Source organism: Ambystoma mexicanum, chromosome 11 (genome assembly GCF_040938575.1).
Source record: "Ambystoma mexicanum isolate Mex_15411 chromosome 11, UKY_AmexF1_1, whole genome shotgun sequence".
Lineage (NCBI taxonomy): Eukaryota > Metazoa > Chordata > Amphibia > Caudata > Ambystomatidae > Ambystoma > Ambystoma mexicanum.
In genome coordinates, this window is record NC_090934.1 from 1,019,883,533 (window position 1) to 1,019,902,975 (window position 19,443).

General features: G+C 45.8%; 1 protein-coding gene across 2 annotated transcripts in view; it reads right to left on the reverse strand.

Annotated features, from left to right (window-relative positions):
• The window catches only part of INTS14 (integrator complex subunit 14), a 385,834-nt gene that overhangs the window by 117,285 nt on the left and 249,106 nt on the right, over positions 1-19,443 (reverse strand). For both annotated transcript variants that reach the window (XM_069624242.1, XM_069624243.1), the window contains exons 8-9: positions 14,363-14,498; positions 2,556-2,689 (exon numbers count right to left, since the gene is read on the reverse strand). In XM_069624242.1, coding sequence (XP_069480343.1) covers positions 2,556-2,689; positions 14,363-14,498 — 270 coding nt within the window. The remainder of the gene's footprint in view (positions 1-2,555; positions 2,690-14,362; positions 14,499-19,443) is intronic.

Sequence of the window (19,443 nt, forward strand, 5' to 3'; positions counted from 1 at the left end):
CACTCGAGACACTCTGGTGAATCCCACACTTTTGGAACTACAGATACCAGAAGACCTTAGGAGGGCTTTAACCAAAGGGGTCAAAGTGGTCATAGAGGGGTGTTGTAAAATCCTCGGTACGGTCGAAAGTCTTTGACCAGCAAAGTAGAGAGAAGGGAGAAGGAACTCTGTGTGATCGGCCGTAGTGAACCCAACTGAGGGAGGCTAAGAAGTATCCACTGAGTGTCGTTTAAAAGGACATCAAAACCTGTGAATACAACAGGAACAAGTGTTGTTGCGAAACGCTGCAGTGAACATGACAGAGGGAGGCGAACAGTCAAGAAGGGGTCTGAGCCCGGCCGAGGGGGATCCGTGGGTGAAAGGTCATCACCTAAAAGACTGGAGGGTACAAAAGGAGAAAACGAGTAAAGCAATAGCCATAGTGAACCTGACTGAGGTAGATGGAAAATCGAGAGAGGTCTGCGCCAGGAAGAGGGGTTTGAAAGGAACTTTAAGTTTGTGCAATACATCAGGTCCTCGAAGGAAAGAGACTTTTGTGCCAAGAGACTCAACCATCGGAAGAGCCTGATAGCTTGAAAGCAGAACTGTCAACTTGTGCTAGGGAAAGCTCGAGTGTTTGTTGTGCTCAGAAGTGCCACCTTATCCTGTGCTCAAAACGTGGGGATGGGAGACCCCTGGCTAGCACATCCTATCATTTGTGAACACTTCTTTTCTTTATTGTATCTCTTATCCCACATTCTTTCTAGATTAGTTGTAAGGACTGGCAATAGGTTTTGTAGTATAGGCCCTTTTATTTTGACCAGACTCCACAAGGACTGCCTTATTTTTCATTTGATGGCCGAAGCTTTCTCCCATCTTAGATTTAGGTTAGCTAGACATTTTTCCAACGTGCACACTATTAAAATAAACACCCATGAAGCATATTCACTTGTGTCCGTCTTTTTGGTGGCCACCATGAGTTCCTTACAGTACCCAGCTGCCCCCATCCTGTGACCTCCTCTTCCCCTTTCTGTCACTTGGACAGCTGTGCCATCAGGGGGGCATGCTGCACCCTTTGATTCCCGCCCTCCCTCCTGAAACTCATGAGAACAGATGTGGTCACCACAGAGGTGGGTGAGGGGAGCCCTTCCATCTCCTTCATTTGCTGTTGTCCCTTGATGTTTTCCCACCTGTTATGACCCTGCCCCTTCCTCCTCGGTCCTTCACCCCCTTCCTGGGACAGCTGTGGAGGAAGGGGGCCTGTGCCTACATGTGTCAACCTACCCCCAAAACCCCTGTGAATCTCCACCCTTTCCCTTGCGAAATATTTTTACTCCTGAGAAAGTGTGGGGGGGGGGCTGTGCCTACATATGTCATCCCACACCCTATCATAATCCTCACCCCCTTCCTCCTTTTGCAGGCTCTGCAGGGGCGGAGCAACAGCCTTATAAGTGGACAGAGAACCAGGACTGGCTCTCTTTTTCTTGGCTGCAGTGCTGAACGCATGGGTGGGGGCAGGGGAGCTACAGAGACCCAAGCAGGTACACCTCTCCCAATCTGGCATACTCCATTTCCATTCCCCTGTGCCCTTTCCTCCCCAACCTGCTTTCCTATGCCCCTGCCTCTCTGTCTATCTCTCCTGGTCTGTGCCCCGCACCCTCCGTCTGTCGCCCTCACCGGCCCTCACTCTCCTTCTGGGTGGGCCTAGCCAGTATTCCCCTCATCAAGGCCCCTCCTTGTGCCGCAGGCCAATGCAGACAATTATCCATGCTAATGTGCCTAACTTACTCTGCTGGCAATGAGCCTATTTCCCTGTCCGTAATAAATGTGTTTCCTGATTTCTGCAAAGACGTTGGTGCCTTCTTTTGTGTGCTCACTTTCTTGGGTAGCCTGCCTGTTATTGCCAGAGGGGGGACACAGTCCGCATACACAAGGCACACCTCACCGGGGTTTGTTAATTCCCTGATCCAAAACTGTGGCTCTGTCTGGGGTCTCCCACACGGCCTTCCTCATTTTGGCCTCCCTTCCACTTCCACAAAACAGTGGTACAGGTACAGCATGGGCAACACAAATACAAGTTTGCCTCACAAATAGGTGCATGGAAAGGGCCATTGTACGCGTCCCTTAAAACTCAGTACAGCATGAGCAGGGCCAGTGCAAATACCATGCAAATGGATACTGGTGCAGCATTCTGGGGCCAGTGCATGTTTTCCTTATTTCCATGTTGTTTAATCAAGACTTCTTTCTGCTATGTCTCCATATTTTTTATGTTTGAGCCACATCAAGTGTTGAGCAGCATAAGAACAGGTGGCAGTAGGAAATAACCTTCGCTCCAACTGCCAAGTTAGTGACTCCAAGAATGGTGAGCAATGTTTTGAGGAGGGCATCAAGCAGTTCAGATTGTTGTACTTCTTTTTTAGTCATGAAACAAACAGAAACCTGCTGTTTGGTACCCCTGCTAGCCACATGCCTAGTTTGCCCAATTCTTGCACTGGTCCTACCTTCATCCAACACACCCAATTTCCACACTACTATCCATCCCCTCAAAAGTGGTCCTTAACACAACGCCACTTTACCTGAAATTGGTCCCAACTGCCAAATTTTCCCCAGCCATGGTAGGGGTTCTATGCCAACGTTGTAGAGTGACATCATCAGGTTTGATTTTTTCTTGCTGTCAGCTTGGGAATACAGCATTCCATACCATTCAGGCCTAAAAAAAACAATACTTATAGTCAATGTAATGCGGGTTACATGCCGGGCGATTTCCCCCACCCCCGCCAGCTTGCATACAGAATGATTGGTCAACCAGGAAAACATTTTTTGGGGTAGGATCAATAATGAATCTCACAAGACCCTGCAATACAAAGGATATAACCTTGAAAATCCATCATCCCCTTTCACCAGAACATCCCATCAATAATCGTGAAAGACCAACTAGTGTACATGCAACAGTTTTAGCCTGCTAACAGACAGCATCATTCAAAATCTAACAAAGGGCAAGGCACATGGAATTCAATCTACTGCGATGACCACAATACATTTTTAAAGTTTCATGAATCAAGAACTACATTCCCGCCATACATCCTTCTATAATAAAACTAAAGGATTACTCAGACAGAACAGTGGGGCTATTACAGAACATAACTTTTTCAGTTCTGTAGTATTGACCTGCTGAATCTTAAGTCAGTCTGACACAACTAGTACTTAGTGATGGGCATGTGTGACGCCAATTGGTCAGCGCTGCATGTTTGCACTCGGCTTGTATCTGATAAACAATGTAAAATTGGGGTGGGGTTAACTCCCAAAGGAAAAGAATACTACTTTCAAAGGACCTTTGGCGTCCCTTCCGGTGGTTGCAGCACAACATGTAGAGCATTACATTCTCACAGGCTGCACCTCATTAACACTCTGCATATTAAATCGAAAGAATTTACCAATCCTGAATACCACCCACCCCAAATACATAAAATGATAAGGCACACTAACTCTTTAAGAATAAACGTAAGCAGTCAAACTCTATCCTAGAAACCAAAGGACATACCAAGAGTTCAAGGAAAGTACCCAGTTTTCAATACTAAGGGCGAGTTTATAATAGTAACCAAAGCTATCCCATCAGATTGAATGTGGTTTAATTTGATAGTCAAGTGTTTTTATATGTGATGTGATATTTGTATAGCGCTTACCGCCATTGGTATGGCCTAGAAGTGCTGTGGTGTATGAACGCCCTTTAGAAGACTGTAGTCTGAGCAGACCTGTAATGGAAGGAGCAGTATAATGCCTGTGCATATTATTGGCAAATAGGAGATAGGCAGCAAATGGCTAGGTTTCAAGCAGCAGTGCATGTTGCAAAGGCCTAAGCACGAGTGATGCATCAGAGGCTATGCGACAGCTGGATCACATTTTTTGTGGGACTCGGCTATATTCTATGGGTCGGAACGTGCGAGGGCCAGGCGCAGACTAAAGCAAATGTTTTAGTGGTGCCGCACATATCGTAAAGGCATGGGGAGAAGTGCTATGTTGGCAGCTATATGACAACTGGACCAAATTTGTTTGTGGGACTCAGCTGTATTCTATGGGTTGCAGCGCGAGCGAAGGGCGCCGGCTAAGTAAGAGGCCTGTCAATCCCTAAAAACCACTGATTACAATTGAGGGCTTTGCTGCGCGTAGTGTGCAAGACAGTCTGACTATGGCAGAAATGCAGATGACATGCAATTACAGGCACAAATATAGGGTGCAACGAGATACCTTCATTGTGTTTGAGTAGTAATTACTGTGTTGGCTTCCAGCATGGAGGTGATATTATGTGATCACCTAAGGATGATCAAGCTAGTTATCCATGTTATTGCCAGTCTCATGGCAGCTACACAGACAAACCTGTGAGGTGATGTATCCAGACCTCGCAAGATGCTCCACATACCCAATTCCCCTGTGTGTCTGATTCCCCATGAGGGAGACTGGAGGTGGGGTTAGGGGTTAGGCGTTGTGTTGTGCAAGAGGTCCAGAGTATGTATGCAAGGGTGCAGAGGGGAAGAGCCAGGTTTTGAGTGCCTTCCTGAAGACGAGGTGGTCCTCTATGCCATCCAGGATAGTCTTCTGGAACCATCCGAGCAAAGCCCTGCTCCTTTCCGGATCTCCAGAAGGCCCTAAATCAGTGCTTTAACACCTGGCCTGGTGGGAACAACCAGTGTCAACCACTGCATGAGGATCCAGCCCTTGAAAGCAGCCCAGAACCATCCTCTAGGCTGAAAAGTGTCATTGTGGGCTATCTCACTGCATCAGTCTTGTCCTGAGTTCAGAGTTAGGACTGTGCAGACCCTCGACCTGTGAAAAGAAGAGAGGCCGCCCGCTGCAGTTGAAGCTCTCAAACACAGATGGGACTCACATGACCAGATCCTTTGTTTTGTCACAAGGCTCGATTTATACCATTTTATCATGGTGGCTATCATAGATTTCCTTCTTGTATCATGTCCTGCGAATCCTGAGAGGTCATTGACAATGATGTGGTCCATTTTTCATTGTGCCAGGGTCATCCAATTGTCCAGGAACCATCTCGCCAGAGAGCAGAATCGCAGACTAGCCGAACCTAAATCCTGACACCGAAAGTGACCTCTGAACCAGTGACCCCCTAAATATCCTCCAAAGGAACGAAGACAAAAAGCACGGGACCAGTTATTCCAGGAGCCTCAGGAGTGGTCCCTGAATCTGGGGCGAGTTCACTTACCTGTTCCTAACCTCACCATACTGCCACAGTGTTTAACAGGATAAAGTTCTTACCCTACCTCTCCCTTGCCTAAACGTGATCAGTGGAGTTCGGGTCAAGGATCCTATCCTGAGAGTACCCCATGGAGGTTGGGTTGAAAGAGGGCCACCTAAGAACTTTACTTCTACGGTTCTCCAATTCTAGAAAACTTATGAACTGCCTGTTGACTTTGCCGAAACTTTTTCCATCTACCTTCAAGACTCCTATCCCCCTACAAATTGTTTTATTGGGACTTGTGACTTGAAGGGCACCTGGCCCCAACTCTTGTAGCAAGGGAATGACTTTTAAAGTATAGAGTCTTATAACTAAGGATATATATTGTGTTTGAACAAAGTTTTTGTAACATATTACTTCTGAATTAGTTTATTATCTACCTTGTCTTTTCTTCACTTTCTTTGCTCCACTACAATGTTCCATTATTGATCTAACTGTGTCTAAAAGGAAAGTGTTGGTGCTCTCTAGCCAGAGCATCACCAAAGTGAATTTGTATATACTAGTAGTGTATATTTCATGATTTGCATTCCTGTGGTTTTTAATTGATAAGAGTTGGCCAATGCCTAAATAGTTATATTTTTACATATTCTAACTTGTGTTATTAAGTGTGCTCTATGTATCACTGAACCCTTCACCACTCTCAAACTCTAAGCCTAAGCCTTCTCGGTCACACAGCCTTAATAGAGTTTGGCAAGGCATTAGTGTATTTCCCTGTTCACCAGAAAAGGGTGGCCTCTCTCAATCGATCCATGGACTGATTCTGAAAACTCATCTTTATAGTGGCTATCCAATTATCTATAGCCAGCTTGGCCGCAATCATGACCTCTCTCTGGTTTCGATGGGCATTAAGGTATCTTCATTAAGGTTTCTAGGACTTCCTCCCCACGTCAAAACCAGTTTCTGTCATATATATCTGCAGGAAATGGCACTCACTAGAAACATGATTGGCCTTGTTTAGCTGGGCACTTTGCCGTTTTCTTCTGGTATGAAGCTAGAATGGGGTGCACCAATATGCAAGTGCATGCCAGGCTACCAACACATTCTTAAACACACATTGGCACATGACTGTAACCGGTGCTGCAGTGGCAAGTGCCAAAAGTGGAGTAGAAGAACACACAGCAGAGAGAAAACAACAGAATAGTCACCAGCCAATAGCACCACTAAATGAGCATTGCTAAGGAAAAAGCCACTGCCACAGAGGAGCACCTATGCTGAGTGCCAACCTCAAGAGCAAGATCTTGCTTGGGGTGTTTGACACGCAAGCTAATCTGTTGAGTAATGACTTTGCCTGCATTTGTCCATCACTTTACAAAATGACAAAAGCAGTTTTTCTTTATTTTCTCTGGACAGAAGGTCAACAGTTTCCACGTGCCCCTTATAGAATGAGAGGGATTGATAACGAGAATGATGTGTTTAAAGAAACCAATAAACATCTGGTGTCTCATTCAAGACATAAATACAATTTTAAGTTATTTTATTATTTGAAAATCGCACATCTGCCGTTGATGGTGCACACACTGCCCACAATGAGCCGGTGGCAGATGCAGCTGCAACCTGTCAGAATGAATTGAACCCAACATGGATTCCCAGAACAGAAACGGAGTTACAATTGTGAATGGCGCTGCTTCTTGCAAGTGTGAGGCAGAGGGCACAGTGCTGAGAAAAGTTAAAGGAAGAGAGGCGTTGCTAAAAAGATTATACTTTACAAAGGATCTCTTTCTTGCTACCATGACGAAAAGGTGCACCTACAAGACGCGGGTAATAATCTGCACAACCGAAAGACATAATTTAACAAGTGGGGGAAAACACCATGAACTATAGCCACTCCAAGGGCCTTTGAATAAATTATGACTGAATGTTGCCATTGCCAAGGAAAAGCAAGAATGTGAAAAGCACACAGGTCTGGCATGATGAGTGAAGTGCCAATCCTACCCAATGCTTCAAAGACACAAATATAAATTGTGTATTTATTCAATTATCGTTTGATCATCATATAACACCATTATGATACATTGAGTTAATTCACCGTAATATATTACAATTTAAAAAGCCACATTTTGTGTATCTTGAAAGCTGGGTACAGATTTCTCTCTTCCATGGTTCTGAATATATGTAAACTTGGATTCAGCTTGGAGCAGTTTTAATCCCCTCCCCAGGAATTCTCAAAGTTATAAATTTGTATCATAAGACTCCAGGTCATAAGTTTTTGTTTTGTCCACAGTAAAAATGTTTTTTAAATAAGTTAAATGATCATCGTTGTTATTCTCAAGTGAACAATATGTTTGAGCATGTATTAATAAGCCTCACATAAAACAGATTGTTTGTATTGTAACTCTGAGGACATCTTGTGGCCGGAAACAGTATTTTAATCATAAGCATTCAAGTAAACATGAACAAAACCTTACGTGTTTACCATTTAACCTAAAAGATATAATAGCTTAAAAATCTATAACTTCACAGTTGAAAATGCTAGGAACCTGAAACCAATTGTGATTTGTAGGTAAAAAAAAATATTTATTTTGCAAATGTCAAATTCATGTGGTTTACAATTATACAGATTATGAGCAATTATAAAATAATCAACTACTCCCAAAATAAATATGCCAGACTCATGTAAAATATTCCTGCATGGAAACAAAGTCTAACAGTTTTTGTTTTATTAAATTATCACATTCATGTCAAAAGTTATGGGGAACCATGAAACTGCTGTACAAACAACTTGGACTGGATAGCCCCCACCTCCCAAGTCGCAAGGCTAGGAGTGGATGGCACCTACCTCTTAGGTCACAAGATTGTGGGAGTACCCCAGACGAGGGATTTTGATTATGCAGGACACTGCCCACCGATAGGGAGATTATTATTAATATTAACCAAAGGAGATGGCTGGCTGGAGTGATACCAACAGAAGGGCCGGATTCTATAGAGGCTGTTGAAAGGATGGTCCCCATCAGTGGCGGCTGCTTACATAGGGCGGGGGGGGGCGGCGCCCTCCCCATCCCCAGGGGGAGCACGTAGTGTGCAGAGAAAGTTTTCTAGTTTGTAATCTGCCTTCTTTTTGAGCAGCAACAGATGTTCAAATCACGTTTTGTTTTCTAGTTCGTAATCTGGATTCTTTTTGAGCAGCGCTGCGCAACATGAAATGAAAACAATATGCTGCTCCCAGGCTCTCTGCCGGTTTCATGGCTGGCTGGGCATGCTGCAGAGGGGCGCGTCCCCTTTTACGCAAATTCTTCCACTGTAGAGTGCGTGGAGCTCGCAGCTCCATGCACTCTACGTAACACCCTGGCAATGTAGATGCTAGCGGGGCGCCAGAAGGGTGGCTCCGCCAGTATTATTCTATGCGCAAACAGCGCACCTGTCAGGACCTCCTTGGCAATCAGCACAGCAACAATAGTGGAATGCCATTGGATGCTTGTCAGCCAATGGCATTCATGTTGACTGTGTGGCTGAGCGCACGCGTGTGAAACTCAGTGACTGCATTGGGTATCCCTCCCCAAATGTTAATCCTTTTAAAAGAGAAAATGAAAGTCAAAAAACATAATTTTCTGGCACGCTGTTTTTGCCCCCAAATCCCGAAAAACTCAATTCAAGGGCGGCTTTGGACATGGATTTCTCCCTCCGTCCTGCCTCTGTGGTCTTGACTCTTCGGTGGAAACGGGGAGGAAGTCGTCTAAGCCCACAGTGGAAGCTCTCCACGTACGAGGAGTGGAGTAGCAGACTAGGTGTCTGGAACGCCCTGCGCCACGGTTAAAAAAGCCATCAGGTTGCACTTTTCAAATAGCTCTTGTTTATTTACATGCACGGAAAACAGTTTGTGTACTTAAAAAAACAAAGCTGTGAATATACACAAGAGAACATTTTGAAGGACGCAGCACTACAACTCTAATTGGACTGTATGGGGCGCACGGGAATGAACAAATACAAACACACAGATAACGTGGATGTAAATTCACGCAGCAACGAAACACAGGAATGCCACATTGCCCCAGTATTATGTCCACAAATTAGGCAACGCTGTCGCCGTCACTATGCCGCCGTTTCCTAATGCCGATTGGCTGATGCTAATGATTCTTGAGAGGTGGTGTAAATATTTATCGCGCTCTTTTTGTGTCCTCTTGAGAAATGCCAGCTCCGAGCGAGCCACACCTTGAGGGGCTATAAAGTGCTTAGCGGGGGCAGCCTACGATCCTTGCCCTTTTGTAAGGTCTTCCCCCCCCCCAATCACTTCCCGGGTACCTCAGCCACTTCCGGGCGGCCCCTTCCCCCTCGTCCCCCCCCCCCCTGCGAGCGTGAGTTTACCCCTCCCCCCCGCGAGCCGCCAGAGGGCGTAGCTCGGGGGGGGAGGGTCTCTGGCCCGGCAACCCCCACTAAGGGGCGGCGCCTGCCATGCTGCGTCCCGCGCGCATTCGCCCGCCGTTACAGGCCATTGAAAGGCCGGCTTGTGTGCTAGGCCTTCTGCAAGGTGGCAAACTCAGGTTTCATCACAGGAGGTATCTGTTGCTGGGTAAATTAATGCCCATCTGTGTGGTCAGAGGGCTCCTAAAAGCCGCCCTTTGTTCGGGGGGACTGGCTTGTTGTAGGGTGTTTTTATCCCGCTGAGATGGCCGTCTCCCGCCCAGGAGAGGGCCTCTTTCTTCCTTTATTATTCCAATAGGGCTGCTGGGCTAAGGAAGGGAAGGGTGGAAAGGAGGGGAATGGTGGAAAGGCTGGGAAGGTCATGCACCACTCAAGGGGTCCCTTCAGATCTGATTCAGATCAGATCTCTACTTCCTCTGAGAGCTGAGAATGGCACCCGCAACTATAGATGCCAGGACAGTGTTGTGCCCAAACTCTGTTAGGTCATGCTGGAGTTCAAACTAAAGTGAAGTGCTGACATTTGTAACATTTAAAGTTTTTGTAACAGGACTTTGCAGGAAATTAACTCTTCATAACCGCCTATGTGTGTCTTGAGCTTCAGAAGAACCATGGAGGCTGATTGTGAGCAGGGGGATGCTGTTCGGAGGTGTGGCCTAGAGAGATGACCTGTGGTCTGGTGGGGGGAGGCGTAACCCCCCCCAGAGTCTTCTTACAGGAATGGGATCTACTCTACTGGGTGGAAAATGGTCTGTGTGGCAGATCACCTCTCTAGCCCCCCTTGCTCCAGAACTGGTGTGCAGGACCCGAGGCAGCTAACCCCCAGATCACAAGCTCGCAGCTTTGGGACCTGCTCTTAGTGTTGATGGAAGAAAGGACAGGCACCTGGCGGCTAGATTTACACCAGAGAAAGACTGATGTGAAAAGTCACCTAAAGGCCTTTATTACACATCTCACCCACACATATTTTGTAGTAGGTGGGGAGCACATGCATCAGAAATTCTTTACAATAGGACAGCGGCATGGGGCAGAGCAATCCTCTAGAAGCTGGCTTACAAAGGGTTAAGGTGATAGCTCAGCAGGTTGTGTCCAGATGGAGGAAGGGGAGAGATGCTGCCGGAAATCAAGATGTTACCTGCAGAATGGGGGCTCCACGGTGTTAGGGGCAGTGCTTAGGCCGCATCCACACGCAGCCAGAAGCAATCTCGGAAGGTGTCCTAAAGCACAGGGACCCATATAAGATTTTGAGGTGGGAGAACAATTAATGCATTTTTAAGAGGTAAAAAAGTGGTTACCATTCCCAAAAGGAGTATTTCTCGAACAAGTGAAAGTATATTTGAACCCTAAACCACATTTCTTTTTGAAATCATACTTCTTTTCACCTACTAATGTATGCACATTGCTGAAAGCTCCTGCTCAGAGCGGGCAGTAATCACGCACGCGCTAGTTGCTGTGGCCCCCTCGGCCGGTGCCACTGGTAACAGCACGCATGCGGTGTTAGTTTTCTTAGGAGAATTTCTACTAATTTTTCATGTTGGGAGTATTCGCCTGTTTTTAGGGAGTAAAAATGATTTGTATACATTGTACCTGTAATGCTGCATAGAGTGAGTGATTGAGTAAGCGAGCAGTTGAGTGTATTCGCAGGCTGAGTGGGTGATGCATGCGCATAGATTGAGTGAAGTGCATTTAAACATGAGTGAAATGCTAAAAGAGTGTATGGGTGAAATACATGTGCACAGTGAGCACCCTGCATGTCTACAGTGAGTGCCCTATATGTGTACAGTGAGTACCCAACATGTGTACAGTGAGTACCCAACATGTGTACAGTGAGAATTAATGCTGTACATTTATAGAGAATGAGTTGTGTACATTTAGTGAGTGAAGTACTTTTCTAGGCAGCGTGAGTGAAGTAGATTTACCTCATGAGGCATGCAATCTGGTGAGGGGTGTGGACTAGTGAGGAGGGGAGTGGTCTGGTGAGTGTGTGTGAGATAGTAAAGAATGGTGTGGTCTGGTGAGGGGGTGAGCTAGTGAAGGACCAAGGTAGCGTAGCCCATGAATTTCTTTATGCATACACCATAGTACCAGCTATTCTCAATACAAGCTTCTGTAAAATACACCATCACACTTGCACACGTAAGAATAATGTACCACCATTAGTATGTAAAACATAATGCTTTTTGTCATATTTTGGTGGGATTTTTGGACAGTAAATTGCACATTTTGGAGGCCATTTTCCTGAAACGTTTGCAGGGCGAGCACCCCCCCATACACCTCTTGGGTGGTGTGGGCTCACGCAGTGTGCGCGCTTGCTCAAAAATTTCTCCTGGGAAATGTACGCCCCACCAGCTTTCAAACTCACCGGCCACCACTGGTCCCCATTCTAAAGGCGATGCGCATTTCCATATTGCAAGCTGGCCGAAACAGCATGCAGACCTTGCTGACTGAGGAAATATAAAGTGAGAGCGTCCTTGCCGATTCCCAAAAATAGAAAGCAACATTTGGATGCAAGTACTTGGCCCAAATATAAATCCAGATTGCCCTATTGTCCTGCCTATGGTAACTACAAGAGAGTGAGAGTCACCTGGGAGCAAAAATCCTGCCACTGCACAAGTGTCCATTCAAGACTAACATCCCCTAGTCTTGAAGGGACACTGGCGCAGTGTAAGACAAACATTTACTGTTTTTACATTGTAATTAAGTGTAAATTGGAAATTTAATTTCTATGAAAATCCACTGCATTTTTTTTGAGGGTGCAAAGTAAAATTGACCGCAATTTAATGCAGCTTAAACAAATATGGTTCCTTAAAAGAAGTAAACCATTTAAAATAGCATCTGTATGTTTCTACCAGCCTAGTCGAGATTTTAGACAAAGAACCAGTCATGAAGGTCCATAGCCTGACCGAAGATTACTTGTTGCCGGTGGGAGACGTAGTCATAAAAAGATTTGTGAATGAACCCGGAGCTTAGAGGATTTATACTATTCACAGAAAATAGAGAAAAGTGTGAATCCAATGCAACACCCTTATTCCGGTAGATTCCTTTGTGAAGATAAAGGACTGGGGTGTTTAGATCCATTAAAAATAATATTAACACTCGCCTAGATTTGATAGAGGGAACTGAAAATGTGTAGACTTTAGAACTGAAAGAATTACTTACGGTACATAAAACCTGAAGATCCAAGTTATTATAAGAACAGTGTAAATTAAACACATGCTGGGAAGCCCCTGCAGCATATTGGGAAGCTGTGAATTTGAGAACAGCTTTCTGATTCTATAAATGGTGGGTGTCATTGGGTAAAGTAAAAAACTTTATTTTGATGCATTTCAAAATTTGATTTTATACCTCATGTTCAAATGCTATTGTGAAGTTAAACATTGTGGGAGGCAAATATCGACGAGCGATAGAAGTGCAATTGGAATGTCCAGTATTATTTCACGTTTAATATATGATATGCATTACTCACCGTAATAGCATTTCTGATGATTGTATCTGCTAAAATTCACACTGTTCATATAGTCCGACATCTAGTGGAAATCGCAGAGTATTGCATCTTTCTTTCGAAGATCTTAAGGGGACATCGACATGGGCGTGACTGGAACACTACCCCTAATGTGACGTGCAGTGTACCCAAAATCCCTCACGTGTCGAGGTCCCTCTGGTTGTGTTTTTTCTGTCGCGAGGAGCCTTATAGTCAGCATGAGCGAGCACAGAAGAGAGAAGGTGTGAGAGGTCTAGGTTCCTTTTACTCCACGAGGGGAGGAAGGGTGGGCACATGTGAATCTAAGCAGATACAATCATCAGAAATGCTATTACGGTAAGTAATGCAGGTCTTCTGATGCTTGTGAATCTGCTTAGAATCACATGCTGTGCATAGACCAGCAAGCAGTACCCAGAGATGGTGGTGGGATGTGTGAAGAAACAGTAGCAACAAGATGTTTTAGCACTGCTTGTCCCACCTGAGGATCAGACTTGGAGTGTGTGCCTAAGCAGTAGTGTTGAGTGAAAGAGTGAACAGAACTCCAAGTTGCTGCTTTGCAAATAGAATCTAGAGGAATAGTTGCAATAAAGGCTATAGTAGCCCCAGTGCCCAGAGTAGAGGGAGCTCTAGGCGTAAAGAGTAAGTCGCTCTTGGCAAGAGAGTAACACAGTGTGATGCATTTAACAATCCATTTGGAAATAGCTGATTTAGAGCCAAGGTCCCCTTCTCTACCAGTTGACACAGAGACAAAGGGCCTTATCACGGGTTGGCGGTAGCCCTTAAATGCAGCAGTAACACCGCATTTAAGGGTCCGCCCAATCCTGAGTATGGGCACATTCATTTATTACCAGCTCAGAGCTGGAGGTAAATGCGCCGGCGGAATGTACATTTGTGTGTGTCCTCCTACTTCCTAATTCAAACAAAACAGCCTGAAGCCACTATATTGCACTTATAATACAGACGGATATGTGAAAAAGCACTATGCAAGTGTACTTCGCTCATGCACGCACACCCACACAAACAACTACTTTCTGCAATATCTTTTCTTTCTTTATCACCTGCTCCTTTCTCCACCTCCTTTTAACAGTATGCATATTATTCCCCTATCCTTGCAGTTTATCCTCTGTGCTCCATTCAGCAGATTTACCTCTTATTACCTTAGTCTACCGTTTATCTACAGCATGCAAGTAATCCCCAAATTATTCCACAAAACAAACATGGAGGGCAACATACATCTACTTGCTGCACTCAAGATGGCGTTCAATGCCATACCAGGTGCATAACCAATGCCTTACCCCAACTGGACGATAGCCACCATTCCCTCCACCTTGAGGCTGCCGTGCAATAACACACAGAAGTTGGGGACTTTTCCAGCTATCTGGTTCTCATCCTCAGTCTCCTCTGCGACTCCAGCATTCACTTCATCACTCTCTGCATAACAATAGATTTGTGAAAATATTAGTGTAAAGGATAGGCCCGGCATTTAGCGGACAGTGTAAAAGAAAAATAATAGCACAATATGATGTACAGTAAACGTTAAACAGTATAATCATTTGAAACATGCACAAACATCACAATCATTAAAGAAAGGGCCAGATTCTTGCCAGCAAGCAGACATGACAGTGTTGCTGGGGCTTAAGTGGCCACTTACTCAAAGACAAAGCATTTTTGTAAAATAACCCAAATGTCACTGGAAGCTGAAAACATGCTTATTTTTAAATGGTTGACAAGCCTTTTACCACTGGAGCAGTTTTCATCTCAATGTACAAACCAACATGCTTATTTTTAGAGGAATAGCAGCTCAGCTGAGAGCAGCACTTATTCTACAATTGGGGCCAAAGTGACATCAAGATTAACGGTCCTCAATCCACTTCCAAAAAGAAAAGGTTACTTGTACATTTTTCAGATTTTACTGGTTTACATAAACCCAGACAGAAATATATCCGAGTCTTGACTGCATTGTTTTGTACAAATTGGAAAAAAGGAAATGCAAGTCTCTGCCACATCCCTTCATGTGGTCAGTCATGCCCCAGTGGCTGTGAAGAATGGCAGCACAATATTAAAAAAAGGACATTTCCATTTGAATGTACTAACATTTATGTTAACAGGATCAGTTCTTGGGTTTGTGGGAGCTTGTGCAGCAAAATACCATTTTGAGGACTCTGCCTTCCTCATACAATAGCAGTTGCTCAGCTCAGGCAGGGAACCACCAAGGATGCCCCAATAGACAAGCTGCCAATGCTAACACATAGTATTTGGAAAATACGAATGTGGACTGCACAGTCAATGCAGGCTCTACGGTGGAGAATACAATTATAACACGCAGCCAAAGGTCACCAAAAGACAAGATACGTTTAGTCGGATAGCCTCAAGAAATTACATTTCAGTGAAAAATAGATACAGTATCCATAGGAACAGTTACTTTGTAATCAGGCATTCACATTGCTAGAAGTAGAATACAAAAATACACTACAAAAGGCACATCCGCGTGTATGGAAAAAAGGAGGTAAAGCTCAGTTCTACACAAGGGGATGACAGAAGGCACCCTTGGAAAGACAGGGCATGGTAAATCTTCTCACCCACTCACATTGTTGAGGAGATTTTATGGAGGTCGAGTACCATTGTCATGTTCCTCGACCTTCATGGCAAGTACAGGGATGTGGGAAACGTTGGTATTTAATGCAAACTTTCTTTGCAGTAAATAGCAAATAAAAGTGTCACTGTTTACGGATGGCCTCTGGGTGGCAGCATTGTCCCACATATAAATGTACTCATGGTAAAACTGCACCATTTAACAGAAAACTCTGTTTTTTTAAAAAAAAAATTAATAAAAGGGTAGGTGTATTTCTTTTGGGCAGTAGGTAAACTAAAAGCCTCATTACGAGTTTGGCGGATATATCACCAACGGTATTACCGTTAGCATCACTTGGTCCAGCAGTAATAGGAGGATTTGGAATGTTTGGGGCAGTAAGGTAGAGGAATTACCTCCAGCATTCTGTTGCATGCGTTTCCTCTGCCTTACCTCCAAACCTGCAGTTCGGCGGTGTGATAATGCAAAGGTAATGCAGTGATAACTGTGTTATCACTGTTTCTTACCACACTGCCAAACTCGTAATGAGGCTCTAAATAACTAGACATGCAGGGGTAAAGAGATATAAGAATATGGGAGGCCTAGAAGAGTTCACCAAGAAGGTACAAGAACCAGCACTCCTGAGAAGAGATAAAGCACACCAGGATCAGTCCCAATGGAAGCCAATTGGAATATTTGTTTAAAGGCCACCTGCAAAAAGCCTCGACCACAGGGACGCTGGAGGATAAATATGCTGAATATTTCACCAACCCAAATCCCAGAGGTAGGTGCTCACGTGATGGTTTCTGAAAAAATTGTCCAAGAAGCACAAAACAGCCTGATGTGGTGAGTACAAGTCTTTGTTTCCAGGTACGGGTCACAGGATTCAAACAACCAGGAGGTTGAGCCCCACAGAGCGGAAAAGAAGAAAAATCTACCTTCATTTGAAGGGGACCCACCAGCCAGAAGCAAATACAGCTGCAAGGAAGAACTCGGCAAATCAGGATCCTGCGGTTTGATGAACAAATTAATGGCAGCACACAACAAGCAAACAGTCCCACGAAAAAGACTATGGTGGTGGACAAGGATAGTCAGGAAGAGCAGGAGAGCTGGTATACAGGGGTCTCAATCTGACAACAGGCAACCGCAGCGTCCAACACCGAGGTCAGATGGCCAAAGCAGTGAAACAGGAAGTCAGCGATAAAAAGGTCTGGCGATGGTCCCACCACAGAACGCTTGGCCCAGTCAGCAGCATAAAACGGAAACCGGAGCTAAACCCAGGACATAGGGTTCAACCAGTATGGGCCTATCTGGTACTTAAAATGCAGCAACAGGCCAAAACCAACAGAAATGCTCCATCAGGTAAGTAACAACATGCTTCCCATGAAATAACGAATGTAGGCTAAGGGTCATCAAACAAGTGCTGGACTAAGCAAGCCCACCAATCATACCATGGGGCTAAACACAAAGGGTTAGGCGGCTAGCCAATTTGGTTGGCCCAAGAAAACGCCAATCACCATAGACCGCCCCCACAGGAAGTAAAATGCCTGGCCAGAGCCAGAAACTTGTCCACAGCAAATCAAACCACTATAGAGAGTGTATGACTGCGCTCACAAAGAGACCATTTGTTCAGAACTGTCATTTTAGGCCTCCCTCCTCGTTCCCCTGAACAAAAGGAAGCCCCCAAAACAAAAAGGCAAACAGCAAGACTTAAAAAAAAATACAATGGTACCCCAATGACTAACACAAAGGTAAACTGGGTTATCAGTCTGGTAAATCAGTTTGCACACCAGGTGAAGCCAAAAGTGCAAAACAGCTGCCAACAGCCTACTCGCAAAAATGAATACAGAGGGATATAATTACTGAGGACCAGAATGGGGTTTAAGAAGCACCCCTGATCTGTGAGCTGTTAAGGCAGTGCTTGTACAATCCTCGATTTAGGGATTTATAACCAATGACCTTAATGGTGGGCTAACCCACTTGACAAAGGAAAGTTAAACCTCTCTTAAAAGTAGGTAATGTCGATGGCTTGACGAGAGTTACCTTTCAGGTAGGGATGGCAGGGCGGGTACAAAGGTACAATTAGTCTACAAACTTATCTGTCAAAATTACACCATACCGATATACTGCAAAATATATGTTCATTTTGTTACACATAGGGATTGCTGTCAGGGCAAATAAGCACTTAGCACATAATACATGGTATAATACAAGAACAGTAACTGTCTTAAGGATTTTCCTCGCCCCCATACTTTTATTTGGGCCCATCAAAGAAAGGCACCCAACATAAAATGGGAACAGGGGTGGAAACTGGAACAAAACAACCTAACAAAGCAGATAATATCCCCTGGGGCCTGCACACATTAGCATAGTGTCATGGAGACACAACCCACAGCTGGTATGTCGTATACCAGTTGGTCAACACCCAGCACACATAGGCAGGGAATAGGAAGAAAAGGGAGGGGGGCGTGGCCAAGCAGCCATGGAATAGGCTGTGATTCCTTGGTGCTCCGTGATCCTACATATTGATCCGGAGCAAAGCGCGTGTTTTGTCGACTGGTTCCAGCAGAAAAAAGATACTGCATCTGCGTGAATGCCTCAGGCAGAAGATGAGCGAGTCAGCAGGAGAGGTAGGACACAGTAGCGAGAGTTAAGCTACTTTGTGTCCTGATCCGGGAGCGGTGTAACTGACATCAAGATGGCGGCGTGCCAACACAAAGAAACCCTCGGCGGCACCAGAAATCGGACGCTGGGTGTGCCGTGGGCTGGCTGTGGGCTTGCAAGTGCTGCTGGAACAGAGAACGGCTGGCTGCCCAAGAGAGGCTCACGGACAACCCGAGCTGACAAGGAGAAGTGTGCAGCGTTGGAGGCACGTAAAGACCGGCCCCCCATTTGGGGAGCGCAGTGGCGAGCAGCGGGGGCTGCGGACCTCGACCATAACAAAGAGCGCGTCGCTCCGAAAATCAGGAGCGGCCGGTGGCCCGGAGGGGGCGCTGCGCGAGACTGCGGGCGGAAGACTTTTGAAAGCAGCACGAGCGCTGCATGTCCCCACAATGAGGTGTGGGTGGCACTGGTGGACCGAACCAGTGGCATCGGAGGTCCGGCATGCCGGGAGCCCACATGTAGGAACGGTGCAACAGGGAGCATGCTGTCCCGCGCGGACTCATAATAACTGGGCATGTGGGCTGGTGGACAGAACCCCGAGGTCCAGGCGTGACATTACGCATGCACGAAACCTAACTGCCTCCCTTTAAAGGATCACATGGCTGTAACAGGGGGCATGTAAAATTGGATGACATAGGGCAGTTGGGAGCCCCACAAGACGGCACTGTGGAGAAAAAGGATCCCAAGAGGGTGAGAATACGGAACAAATACATAAGAAGAAAGGGAACAACAGGCAGAAAGGTCCCCACTGGAGATAATTTCGCCACATAATGAAGTAAGGAGACAGTCACAAGACTGGAGCCGAGTAGGTGCGGGCACTGCAACAAGAAATACTGCGGGGGGTACCCTGGGCAGGCAGTGGATAGCCAGAGGCGAGGAGCTGCAGAAGGAAACAGCCCCATGCAGCAAGCTACATGAAGCAGCGCCACGTGGTAAATGGGCATCATAGCATGTGACATGACCCCGGCAGCCTCGCGACAATAGTAGCAAAACCCGAGAGGTGGACCCCACGCACTGGGTTTGCAGAAGTTGGGAAGTGTGGTGAGGACAGCACAGCCGTGTCTAATAAGTAGACCCGTGCACTGTCGGAAAACACTGCGCCTGTACCGGACCCTCCAGTCGGGAGGGCAGGAGCGGGGCAGA